General features: G+C 34.3%; 1 protein-coding gene across 5 annotated transcripts in view; it reads left to right on the top strand.

Moving 5' to 3' along the window:
* Positions 1–14,705, top strand: part of LOC117789951 (protein similar) — a 78,160-nt gene that overhangs the window by 48,184 nt on the left and 15,271 nt on the right. For all 5 annotated transcript variants that reach the window (XM_034629166.1, XM_034629168.1, XM_034629167.1 and 2 more), the window contains exon 8: positions 8,450–9,357. In XM_034629166.1, coding sequence (XP_034485057.1) covers positions 8,450–9,357 — 908 coding nt within the window. The remainder of the gene's footprint in view (positions 1–8,449; positions 9,358–14,705) is intronic.

Below are 14,705 nucleotides of genomic sequence, written 5' to 3'. Positions count from 1 at the left end.
TGCATTAATTTTCCTTTATAGGAAATTTTTTGTTTCTATAACAAAGTAAAGATATTAACTTGAAAGGTTTGTTAGATTTAGAGTCAGAAATGATTTAATAGTCGAGTAAAAACCCTAATGATATAATAACATCTCAATCTGTAGAGACTATTTATATTATTTATATTTTCACTTCCGATTTGATCGGATTTCAAAAAATTGTATTGTTTCGCTGCACTTGGACTAAACATTTTAAAATTATATTTTATTGGACTTAGATTCACCAACTCAAAGTGAATTCAGTTCAATTCGCCAAATATATCTAGATTGATATAAGAACACGCTAAAGATTTTCACTTCCGAAAAATCTTGCCGAAAGTGAAAACGGAAACAGTCCTGATTAATTACTCTTTCACTTAAAGAACATAAAGTTGTAAAACTGCTTTAAATTTCTAAAAAAAAATTTTTAAAATAGATACATAGATATACTTAAAGCATTTCTGCTAACTTTACAATTAGTAAATATAACTGAAATTTCATCAGCACAATTAAGCAGACAATCAAGCTAAAATTTCATCAATTGCCTGAACCAGTTTTCAACTTATTTTGGAACTTAGTTGCTGCTGACTAAAAAATTATAAAATTTATAATAGCTTAACAAAGATGCGAAATAACCATTTTGTAAATGAATAATAAAAAATGAATAATTTAATAAAATGCCAATATTATAAACAAATTTAAAAAAGATTTGAAGTATTTTTAGCATTGTTCAAAACATGCAGACAGTTTTGTCATAGATAATTTATAGCTGTTGTTGTTGTTATTATTAATCAGCGTAGTTGTTGACTTTGAATTGTGTTACCACTGAATGTTGACTGTTCAACTATTTGTATTGTTGTTTTTGGGGGCTCGTCTGCCCCACGACGACGCTGACGGCGCATGATATGCCAAAAATGTGTGGAGTAGCGAAGAGAGGGGAGAAAGCGTGGGTAATATGAGCTGTGATAATTGAAATACACAGACACACACGCACACGCACACCATAACACACACTGAGTCATATGGTTATTATAATTTTACGGGTAGGATTTTGTTTTTTTTTTCCCCAATATTTTTTCCTCATATCTCACAGGAATTTTCATCTGTCTCGATCTCTGACGCTGTCTCCGATTTTGGTGCAACCTTTTAAGGTGATTGAAGTCCGACAGTTGATTTGCATTGTGTGTTGTTGTTGTTGGTTGTTTTGTTGTAAATGTGTTAAGTGAATTGCAACACATTTCAATGTGTCTGCGGTGAGAGTATATTCATTCCAAAAATAAACCATATATACCCACACATTTTCCCTCAACTTCTCAGCCAAGTAAAAGGGGTGCACATTTGTGAAAATTCTGTCGCTCTTGCTCAAAATTCCAGCAAAAAGATGCGATGCGTTGCGTTGCGTTGTCTTTATTCCATTTGTATGCTGGCACAGTTTGTATTTATTTTTATCACATCATTTTTGCAGTGCCAGAGAATTGCTTAATGTTAGCGCTGACAAGCGCTGATAACCGGCTTTTATCTACGTATTTATAATGCAAACATTTCAAATGGCATTTCTATACACTAACAGCAAGGGAATATTAAGTTTTTCAACATATTTGTGACACAGTGAGAGACGACTAATTGTAATTATATAAATACGATAAAACGTTTCTGGAAATGTAGAAACTTGAGTATTTGTACATTAGATCAGAGTACTATTAAACCATTTAAAAATGTTCAATCAGTTTAAATAATAATATTATTAACTAGAATATGAAAAAGCGGCCCTTAAAAGATATTATATATATTTAGGCAAAAATGTATATTATTTTATTTTATTAAAAGAGCATACAATTCTCATCAAACAGCAAATAATTTTGACTTTATTGTTTCATTTTATTAATGTTGTTTTTTTTGTTGTCAGGCTGCTGTCGTTTCAAGTATTTTAAAATACTTTGAAATTTACTAAAACGAATCGAATTATCAATTGTTTATACAAATTATACATGTGGCAAGTTTAATCAGTTTAATAATAGAATGAAAAATTCTATAGGGCATGGCTTTGGTGCATCTTTTAGTTCTATAAATTTTATTTAAATTGAATTATAAAATGTTTATTTGGCTTTCTGGCCTGTCTATAAATTGTATTTATTTTTGTCTCCGTCAATTTAGAAATTGCATAAACATTTGAATTTATTTGAGTGTTGGACATTTGTTTATTTATTTACTAATCTTATTTTTTGTTTTCATTGCCTGCAGCGAGAAATTTGAACAAATTTTGCAAAGTTGCTGTTAACTGTTTGGAATGTTTCACATTTGGCAACTGTTGACGCTTTTTTTCCATTGCCATCAGGCTCCATCAAATGTGAGAGCTGCCCACGCATTCCATGTTTCCCCATCCATGGTTACTTTAACTAACTGACGACCTTTTCGACACACCGAGGATTATGAAAATTTCATCAGCGTTACGTAAAAATTCATTCTCACTCTCACACACAGACACAGACAGATATACGCACGCCAACACATTGACAGTTTATTACATTTTCAAGGCAGCCCATCAAATATTTCAAATGCTTTTCCGCCCTCCCACCCACATCCCACTCAGGCGTGCCACACGTGACTGTGGCTGTGGCTGTGTCAGTCCGTCGCCCCAGTTGAAAATTTGTTAAATTTAATAGTAAATTCTATATAAGCTATAGAGAACTGTTTTATCGAAAAAAATATGTGTCATAAAAAAATAAAATACAAACATTTATTGAGTAAATGCACTAAAACAATTGCAAAGTTCAACAGGTTCAAAGCTCAATTATCTTAAAATTTGACGAAATCAAGCAAATCAATCCGAAATGAACAAATACTGCTAATCTGTGAAAAAAGCATGCCGAATTCTGTATGTTTTTCATGCAGAAAAGTTCAGCTGGGTCGCGAGTTGTCCTTGTATGTGTTTATGTAAATGTATATGCGCGTGTGTGTGTGTGTGTGTCCCTTTTATGCCCATCACGCAATGGCCTTAGTTTTATGGCGAAATTAGCGAATGTCTGTTTGAAAATTGCGCAGCTTCGGCAATGGCTGCTCATATTTGTGAAATGTTCGTCTAAACACGAAGATGCTCTTTCCACACACACACACACTCGCACACACACATTCACACACTCACACACTCTCACATCGACATGCACAGGAAATTAGAAGACCAGCAAGTTGTAAATTATGTTTGTGGCTTTTAAAGTTGATTTGTGTTTATTTTTGTAGCATAATTTTTGGCGCTGCAGCTACTGATAGCTGAACGAACTTAAGCGAAATCGCTTGAAATCAGAATAAAATGAAACAAAACGTTAATTGCCGTCAGCGCCTTATCACGTTATCAGCGTAATGCATAGTTCAGGTTTAGAGTTAGATTAGTTCTAGCACTCGGCACATAGTTCATTTTATATATGTACACATACTTACATACATATATGTACATATGAATTGTTTTGTTTGCTTTACCATGTTATTTAGTCGATCGGCTCAATTTATCGCCAGGTTTGTCCAAAAACAGCGAACAATTAGCGCAATGTTCTCAATTGCTGAAGCATGCAAATTGAGAGCTGAATGCGAATGCGAAATGAAAAGCGGGCAATAGAGGCCGCAATTCCAAAACAACAACAACAACAACAGCAAATACAGTGACAGCGCACATTTGTTTGGCATGCAAACAATAACAAAAAAGAAAAAAAATAGCAATACAAGAAATGAGCGAGTCCCTAGCATTTTTGAAAACGACCAAACGACAATTTGCTCTCAATTGTCGAATGACTCAAGCTGATAGCAAGAAAACCACTCAATGACAGTGCGCCAGCGCCGTCTATGTTTGGCATTTTCGAGTGACTTTTTTTTGCACTCAGAACAAGAGAGTTGCGCTCTTCTTTACACAATTGACTCTCTCGCAGGCGCAGGCAGTCGACAGCTCGCCGCTACATCAGCTTCAAGCTTTCAGCTGCGCTGGCATTCCACTCATTCGTCTCTGGTACGTCGTCGTTTGTACAGGCAAGCAGCGCTGTCAGGCGCTCGAGTTTTTCCGTGTGCACTTCTTAACTAAATCTAAATACTAAATACTGAAACTGGACTCGGCAACTTTGCCAAAAAAAAACAAAAAAAAAACTATAAAAGAAACCTGAAAAAGAGAAAAAACTATAAACTCTATCAACTCCGCTGTCTTCAATTAAAAGCAATCGTCGAATTTGTTATTATTATTTTGTTAAACTTCGTCAACTTGTGCAAATAAATAACACAGAATTTAAATATCAAAAGCAAACGCAAAAAAGCAATAAATAAATAAAGTCAAGAATTGGCAACTTTCGCTGGCTTCTTTAATGTAAATAAAACTTTAAAATTTCAACAATTGCATTTCCCTTACAAAATAATTATAATAAATTATAATAATGAAAACAAAATGTTTTGATTCAAAGGTAATTGATTAAAATACAACAACAACCCGAAAAAAAGACTTAATAAATTACATAAAATGCGAAACGAGAACAGAAAACGAATTGTTTTTTAGAATTTTGTGTGTCGTTAACGTTAAAAAGTAAAATAAAAGTTTTAATGCTCCATAAAAAATATACAAAATTTAATTAAGTATTATATATATTTGAAATACCAATACTAAAGCAGATGGAAAAAAGAAATATATATTTGACAAAAATAAACTTTTATTATGCGTGAATTTGACAACGACAAACAAATAAACACACAAACACACACACATATTCATCATTAATATATAAATATACATATATGTATGTGTGTGAGTGTGTGTGTCAAAAAGATTATCAAAAATTGTTCAACTTTCGAAACAAGCAACTGAACATTGAATAAAAATGAAAATAATATTTTAAAAAAGTGCGCACGTTTGTTACACGCGGCTGCGAAAACAATACAAAAAATAGAAGGAGAAAACAATAATCCAAACTTATCATATTAATTAATAAACAATTACAAATGACGAGCCAAAATGTTTTACACAACACTCGCACCTAACCTACAAACTAAATGCTTCTGCTGCAGCGCGCTGCGACTGCGACGGCGGCAGCGCCAGTTGCAAGCGCCAAAAACAACAAAAAAGTTTTATTGCAATCTGCGTTTTAGTTGTCGCAGCGTTGACGCTGACGCAGACGTTGGCGTTGCCGTTGACGTTAACGTCGACCGACCCCCACAGCGAAACGCACGATCTGTCTACCTCTTCGCTGCCCACTCTCTGTATATTGACGCCTGCTGCGCTCTCATTTCTGCTCTCTGAGTCCCCCACACACACACACATACACAAGATATACAATCGCAAACGCACACAAATTGCAAATCTCACTCACTGCAAAGCGGCGGCGTTTCATTTTGTTTCGTTTTTATTTTTATTTTATTTATTTTGGCTATTTGGCATTTCGTTTTTTTTTTCTTCAAGTGGTAGGGGGAGAGCTGCAATTTGCATTTGCATTTACCGCATTACATAAAATTGCTGAGCGAGTTAATTTGTTGATGAAAACTAATTGAATTGCGGCTTAATTAGCATTTGCATTAAATTTTGAGTGCTATTCCTTTGGTTGTGTGAGAATAAGCATAATATATTTATACACACATGTGTATACACCTACGCATAGGCTGATTACACAATGTGCGTGTGTGTGTGTGTGTGTGTGTGTGTGTGTGTATGTTGTGGCTAAAATGCCAACTTAATTCAGCTTCTATTATACATATACATATGTATATACAAACATATGTACCTACAAAGCTGCCGCTTTTGCCTACTGCTTTTTATTTTCATTCAATTTAATACACATTGCCTTTTATGTGCGCACACACACACCCGTACTCACTTGCTCTTATATTTGAGCAAAATAAAAAAAAGGTTCGTCAAAAGCAATTACTGCTATTTTACGTTGAGTTGAGTTTCACATGATGATGCTGCCTGCTCCGTTATTGCTCTGCAATTGAAATCAACAGCAGTAGCAGAGGCAGTGGCAGAGACAGCGACAGCGATGCCAACAGCAACAACAAGAACAAGAACAGCATTAAACACAAGTGGAGGCATAAGAGCAGCAGAATCAGTCTGACAGACAAAATTCATTTGTTTTATTCTTTTGCTCTCACTATCTGTCTGTGTCTCTTTCTCCCTGATTGTCTCCTTGTCAGTGTCTCTGTGTTTCGCTTTATGCGACTCAGTTTGTTACACAATTAATTTGTTGCTTTAATTTTGCTTACAGTTGAATCAACTTCTATACATTTGCATATCCATAAAAGTAGTGAGCAAACAATTATTTAAGTTAGTGTTTATGATTTTCCATTGCATTACTAATGCGCCTCAAAGTAATTTACACAGCTATTTACACTTTACCCCCATCTGCTTTAGTCGCACTCTCCTGCTATCCACATTTTATTTTCTACTCTCTCTCTCTCTCTCTCTCCTCTCATAATTAATTTTTATGCACAAGCACAAAAGCGTGCTGCTGAGTGTTGTTTTCTGGAGAGTGCACAAGTATGTGTATGTTTGCCCACGTGTAAGCATGTGTTTGTAAGCCAGAGAGAGTGAGAGAGCAAGAAAGAGCGCAACAACAACGACGCAATCGTATCACGCGATCAATTTCTAAACCAACTCGACTTTGACTCGACTTGAGTTACACAAAGTTCAAGAGTTGAAGCTCTCTCGTTTGCATCTTATCAGCGTGCTGCTTGAGGTGACGCTTTCGTCACATCTTTGAAGCTTCAATTAAAAGCTCAAAAGGGTTGACAAACATTCAAGTTAAATGATCGCATGCCGCATTAGCTTATTTCAATTGATAGGTACGATTCTTTTTTTTATTGTTATATTCAATTTTTTTTGGCAACTTAATTAAAATGATGTAAGCTTAGTTTTGGGTTCTAACCGGCTGCAACTGGCGATCACACACACAAAAACAAAGTAACGACAACAAAGAAAGAAAAATAACATGAAGCAATTATTTAAGTGTGTTTTGTTTGCTTTGTTGCTATTGTCGCAATTTTATTTTTTTTTTTTACTTTTTTTTGTTTGTATATTTTTGTTGTTTGCCATTGATTGCCTTCCGGCTTATTTCTTTCTCTCTCACACTCTCACGCTTCGTTTGCGTGTATGTGTGTGGGCATTATGAGTTTTATAGATAGATTTCAATACTTTTCCACTGTCAACAACCCCAATTTGACATTGAATCCATCGTCCACTATCTCAGTGGGTTGGTCACTTGGTCAATGGGTGTCGAGTGCTTCCAGAAACCTTCAATGTCTACTTGAATGTCGCAATACCTTCCTTATTTCACCAGAGAGAAAGACGAGCCCCCAAAATGTATATTATTATCGTTTGTCATCGTTGACTTTGAATTATAAATCTAATTTTTAATATAAGCACTATTTACTTTTTATGTGACAACTGAAGCAAAAAAAAAAAAAATAGAAAAAAAACCCAAATAAAAATCAGATATAGACCAAAAATATTTGTACAGGGGTTTATCACGTAAGACGAAGTTTTATCTCTAGCCTAAGGAATTTCACCGCGCTTACACGAAACTTTCACGTGCTACTCACACTATGTTCAGTCGGTCCGTGCATGCACAACTGAGTCGGCCGATTGTTCAGTCCGTATCTTATCAATGGGCGTCGACGGGCAGGAAAGACGTTGTGAGCGGCGTTGATGACGATGCCGCGGCATATAGAGTATAGAATAGAAGCATACTGGGAGCACTCGAATTTCATGCTTCCATCCAGCTTCAGTCACGGGCGCACTGTATGCATGATCGCCAATTTATATATTATAGTATACCATAATTCTGATTTTGTTGCCATGATGTCGGCTTATCAATATCATTAGTTGTACTACAAATATGGTTCGCCTTAATTAGCTTGTCAGACACACCCACCAAAAGCTCTTCTTATCAGTATCGCCGTCGTCTTGTCTTCCCCTGGATATTGATAAGCCCGTTGGGGCAGTGCTTTCTCTGGACAGGTAGAAAATGTACGACATTAGTATAAAAGCGTATTTACGTGCTGAAAATAGTTTAGTTGTCGCTTATCGTTCTGTTTAAAATGTTGAAAACTTTCCAATAAGAAATGCTAAACAAATTCAAATTCAGCTCCAGCTCAAGACTCATTAATAGAAATTTATATATATATATTGATTTTATAATTAAATACGTTTATTATTACTAACACAATAATTGACAATAATTATTGCACATATATCATACATATATCAAATTTAAATACATATAAATACAAAAAAAAATATTACGAAATTCGCGCGATTTTGTTTTCGGTCTGTGGTGTAGCAAACGAGTGCAAAAAAAAAAATAAAAAAAAAAATAAAATAGGAACAATGAGAGCAAGAGAAAGAGAGAATCTCTCTTAATATGTAGTATATGATTATCATTACGAATCGCGTTTTGTGCATCACTTTTTGCAGTAATCTTGAGAACAAACATGAGATTTATTCACTTGCTCAACAAACGGCGGCAAGTGAACAACAGGAACAGCGGCAACAACAACAACAACAACAACCATCACAGGAACAGCAGCAACTATTACCTGCAAATCACAACAATAACAACGAAAGCAGCAACACTGAAACAATTGCAACAAAATCAGCTGAGGAACAAGTTGCTGAAACCACATCCACCACAACTGCAGCATCAGCAACAACAACAACTTTAGAACTAGTTGACAAACCCAAAGTGATTGAGACTGTTAAAGAAACAACAATAATTACAACAGAACCAATAACAACCACAACAACAGCAACAAAAATAACTGCAACTGCTGCTGCAACAAACCCACCAACAATAAACACCACAACAACCTCAATTTTAAACAGCAACAAACAAACAGAACAACAAACACAATTGCAAAGAGAGCTGTTTATCAAACGTGAAAACATTTCCCCCGGACCGCGCACCATAACCGCTCAATTATTTACCAATTTGCCTGTTAACAACACCAGCAACAACAACAACATCAACAACAACAACTTGCTGCGTATCGAAGAGAAACGTCCGAAATCGGTAACCGCCTCACTAATACGCCCCACACCACCCACAACCACACCAATCGGTGGTTGCTTGAATATCAAGTCGAGAAATCCATCGATAAACGTCGCTGCTGCAGCTGCTGCTGTTGCATCGCAAACATTGCCGCCGACAACAACAGCAACGGCTGCAATTTTATCGTCGAGCAATCCACAACAGCAACAGCAACACCACCACCAACAACAACAACAGCAACATCAACATCAGCTACAACAACAGCATCGACAACAAACACAAGATATGAATAAGGATTTCTTATTATTTGCTGATGATGGTCGAGGTTCAACAAGTAAGTACAACTACAACTAATATTTCGATTATATGATTACATACTGATAACCTTACACATTAAAAGTGCAGTATAAAGGTGTGCAAAACAAAAAAAGAAAACAAAACAAAAACAGAACAACTCATGTGTAGTATAGTGTAGCGAACTGTCAAATTGATAAGCGCCACTTGAATGCAATCAGTGCAGTTGGCATAAACCAAGTTCCGTGATTAGGCCAATGCAATAGGTCAGTGATCATACGTTGAATAGATAGACTGAAAATAAGGAAATTTTACAATTACACTTAGTAATTCGTAAGACAAGCATAAACGTTAAAAATATATATAAATATAAATTATTTGAATCATCAACCCCTATTTGCTAGCAATGCGTTATATAATACCATTATGAATATTAATATTAAAAAAATTCAGCTCTTTCTAAATCAGTGTAAAATCTTTTGCATTTAAACTTTATTTATTTGTTTGTTTTACCAATGTTGTTAATTCTTTGTTTTAATTTTATGCAGATAATAAAAAAATGCTTAAACATATTTTTTTGTCAGATGTTAAGAATAATTAAAAACTCAAAAATATTTATCAGTTATAAATATAAATTATAAATTGAAATGAAACAAATATTAATTGTTTTGTAAATGATTATGCAGGCATGTTCTACAAAAGTGGTTTTATTGTTCCCAAAGCCACGAAACCTTGTTTTGAAATGTGTAAATATTTGTTGAGAGATTTGATAAAATTTTAAAACTGTTGAATTAAATTAAATTAACTTGTAAATTGAACTAAATGACATAAAATATATTTTAAAATGAATTTAGTGATTGCAAAAAATATTTAAAATTAAAATTTTTTATTGAAATTTAAAGTTATAGCAGAAGATTTTTGTGAATTCAAAGATATGTCTACATAATGAAGTCTTGGATATTTCAGAAACATTGATATTTGTGAAACACAGCAGAATAATATTTTTAATATACTTAGTTGCTGTTATCGATAATCCAGAGTATCAGCATATGCAAGGGCTATGGAAATAATCCAGAGTATAGGCATAAGCGCATAGACCTAGGCTACAGTCAACCGCTGTCTAATTTGCATATTGAGTATATTCATTTGTAGTATATATGTATGTATGTATATATAGTACGAATATTCATACTGCATAGCTAGTTGTTGTGAATCGCACCTGTTTATAAAGTAATGAGAAACAACAACTACAATAATAACAACAACAACAACATGAGAGCAGGGAATGACGTGCGCCGTATATGATGTGATTTGACGCATTGTCGCAATGCAGAGAGGCAATTTAATTGGTCAGGCTGTCGTTTAGTCAATCAGTCAATTCTTCAAGTGGTCAGTGAGACATTCAGACATTTAGTCAGTCAGTCAGTTAGTCAGTCGATCAGGCAGTTGGCATTAAGCTTATCAGCGTTTCGTTGGCCGCAATTTGCGCAAATCAAACGATTTATTTGTAATGTCAACAACACTAACAACAACAAATTGTTGTAAACAATATGCAGCAACTCGCCTGATATTCAGCTAAGCACATAATAAATATTTAGTATATACATATATGTGTATATAGTATGTTACTTCTAGATGTATCAACATTTGCCGGTTAGCAATTTGTTTTCCTATTTTGCTATTTTTATTATTATTATTTTTGTTTGTTTGTGTCATAATTACATGCAATTGCTGTTATTACGCATACGCCGCGTAAACCACAAAAGGCGCAAGCCTTTTTGTTGTTGTTGCATTTGTCGTCAGATCTTTTCTATGAATATTTTGTTGAGCCAATTAATATGTTAAGTGATGTGCCTGTCGTCCAGTGGCCAGCCCCAAAATTGGCGCGTGTGCCAAGGTTCTTTGGCCATGGATCATGCGCTGCCTGCCGAGACATGTGTCGGCAACCTTCCCCTCCCCCACTTCCCCGGGGCCACATGCCACAGTTATCCACTCCCACACATAAGAACAAGCATTATCATATCCCCAGCCCAGAAGATGAGCTACCTATTCTCAATATATCTTTTTATTTGGACTGGCTCGTGTATTTTTATAAAGTCTGTTGCAGTTCGCTTGGAAACTGCTTGACAATTGGTTTCGTTTCCTTCTCTTTTTTTTTAGATTCTCGTTTTTTGTTGACATTTTGTGCTGGTTGCAGACGCCGCAGCTACTTCAGTTTTTTCTCCTCTCTTTTCTGTTCTTTACAATTCTTTTATTATTTTTATTTTTGTTTTGTGAGAAGTGTCTATATTTATTTTCGTTTTAGAGGAACGTAAATAAACAAGGAAACACTTATTATATTTATTTTCGTTTTAGATAACTGAATAGCATTGCCAGTTATAGCATTTGATTTGTCTTTCATTCAGTCAATGACTAAATAAATATTATGCAATACTCTTTACGGTTTTTCCGCCCCCTTTTTTTTTGCTGTCTTTTTGTAATTTTCCCATGTGATTGTAAAACTTCCACTCATTACAGAGTTAATCAGTTGTTTTAACAATTAAATTGCTTGTCTCAGAGTTCGGTTTCAAGGTAACCAGATAACAAACTGATCAACATTTGCCGGATTTATAATTATTTTTTTAATAGAATCTGGAATATGAGTAGTAAAATATTTAATATTTGAAATGTGAATGAAAGATCTAGTCAAAAAAAGACGAGTTCCTCATAATCAATTTAATGCTCAAATATGTTTTTTTTTTTTACTCGGCTAATAGATCCTCTAGTCTTCCCTAGTTGAAACGAATCTCTGTGTCTTTTGTTTATTTTATTTTTAAAGTTCTTAAGTACCTGTGTCCGTTTTTGTTTGTTTTTTCTTTAGTTTCGGAAATTTGATTTTCTGATGCCACATAACTACGTCAAGATGATAATAATCATAATGATCATTCATACTCGCACTGTCTTCATTATGATTGAAACGATTTAAATTGAAACTGTGTCGAGTGCTCCAAGTGTTGACAACAGCCAAGTCACGCGTCATATTCACATTGTGGTCCGTTCTAGAAAAACTTTCGAAAAGTATTTCAAGTGCATCGAATGTGGCTCAAGTGCAGCTGCAGCAGCAGCAGTAGCAGTGAATAGGCCTGGCCAGGTCCGACTCGGCCTGGTCTGATGCCTGAGGCACGTCACGAGATGCTACGACAGTCACTTTTATACACTGAAAAAAAGAACAACTTCTAAAATCAAGAACATTCATCTTAAATATTTTGTTCTTAAAATAAGATTATTTTAAGACCAAATTACTAAAACTAAGATTATTAATCTAAAAAATCTTAAAATCTTAATATCAGAATAAAAATCTTAAATTGTTAGGAGAGTATAAATATGTACTTTTTCATATGAAATAAATAGTGGCCCGTGGCGCTCCGGTTAGAGAGGCCGCTTCAGTTGTGAAGCAGAAGGCGGCAGTTCGAATCCTATATTAAAATAACATTTATAAAATTATATAACAAATAATTTTTTTTTTATTTTATTCTTTGATTTTAATTTTAGAACATTTATTCCTAAAATAAGAACTTGGTCTTATTTAAAATGTTCTTAAAATCAAAATATGTTCTCTTAATTTAAGAATTTTATGTTCTTGACGCATTTTTCAAAACAAAAATCTTAGTTCTGAGACCAAAATCTTGATTTTAAAACAATTTTTTTTATCAGTGTTTTAGTAACGAGCGCATTTTACTCAACTAATTACCTTGTAAACTGCCACTGCCCACAGCCCATTGGTTGCTGAAAATGTTCTCATTGAATTTCGTTTTTGATGTTTTTTTTGTATAGAGGTCTCTGGCCTTGCACTTTACACTTACAACTAACAAAATTACTAATAAATAAATTACAAAAAAAAAACACTTAACGAATGACACTCGAATCTGTAGGCCTCGATAGAAGGAAGAGGCAGCATTGCATTCTATTATCAAGTGCCATAATTTCAGTCGGTTTTTCTTTTATTTCATTCTTTTTTTATATATCTCATTTTCTGTTTTTTTTTTTTGTATTCTCTCTTTCTGTTTTTTCTGTAAAACGTCGTCGAGTAGCACTTGTGTGCCATAATTATAAGTCGCCCTGGGGGGTCAGGTGCTGCGGGGAGCTGTAAGTGTATATATATATGTGTGTGTGTGTGTTTGCATTGTTAATTAATTTGTTTGTGCCGCAACTGGAAGCAATGAGTGCAAGCGAGATAGTCGCTGCATATAGAAATTACGAATACCTGCCATAATATACTACTAAACTATACATAAGTATAAGTGCAGTAGATCGCTTGGATCGCTAAAGCCCTAAGCTTTATTTTTATGCCCCTGCAGTGGGTCATATAACATTGTCATTGGGGAAATTCAAACAGTAACTTGTGAGAGCATAATTGCGTCGTTCTTCGCATCATTTGAACACACTATTTTCGGTACACTGTTTATAAACATTTCATTATTATTATAATAAAATGTAAATTTCTTCGTATTTGTTCAGGCAATAAATCTACCATTTTATATTAGAAAAAAATTTGTAAAATCAGATAGAAATTTGCATAAGCTTAGTAAAGGAAAGAAGGTAAAAGTAAGTTCAATAATGTTGCTTTGATATTCCGCATTTCGCATTTAAGAACTAGGATTTTCTCAAATCATGATATAAAATAAAATTATTTAAGGTCTGACCGTTTGAAAAGGATTGAGAAGCACTTGCATAATTTTTCACCTTTGTGTTCTATTAATAATTTTGTCAGAGTACTTTTCGAGTCAACTTGTTTAAATATATTTTTTATTTGTTTTCTTAATAGTTTTGCCCACTTTTTGTTGTCGTCATCGGGTATCGCAAATGTTGATAGAGAGGAAAAAAATAAATATATGAATAGGTGCTTATAATATGATTGAAGGCAATGCAATTGTTGTATGCAGAGAACTTGAACAACTGTTGATAAGATAAGTGTTGATAGATATGGAATTAGAAGTGCATCAACAAACTGAAAACTGGGAACACAGTTAAGATTAGACTTGTTGGATAGGCCTAAAAACTATAAAATATTGTTTTAAAAATGATAAAGACATAGTTGACGTTAGCCCTTATTATACAAGTATTATTCAATTCTATTCTATTCTATTCTATTCTATTCTATTCAATATACTAGATGCTACAATGTACTCAAGTCGTGGTGCCAGTTTATACTGGTTTTAATAGGCGCTCCCTATGACAGATGTACTATATACAATGCATATATGTAAATAGTATATTATGATTGTTGACTCAAGTTGTGACTCGTGACGCGAATCCAAATCTCTATGGACGATTGGGATGACGATAAGCATCCGTGAAGCACCTTTGTTGTTATGGGGCCTTGACTAAGGGTTAGGCCCTATTTCTGCC

Source organism: Drosophila innubila, assembly GCF_004354385.1.
Source record: "Drosophila innubila isolate TH190305 chromosome 3R unlocalized genomic scaffold, UK_Dinn_1.0 2_E_3R, whole genome shotgun sequence".
Classification (NCBI taxonomy): Eukaryota; Metazoa; Arthropoda; class Insecta; order Diptera; family Drosophilidae; genus Drosophila; species Drosophila innubila.
Note: the sequence above shows the minus strand (reverse complement) of the source record. Positions and strands in the feature narration are given on the sequence as shown.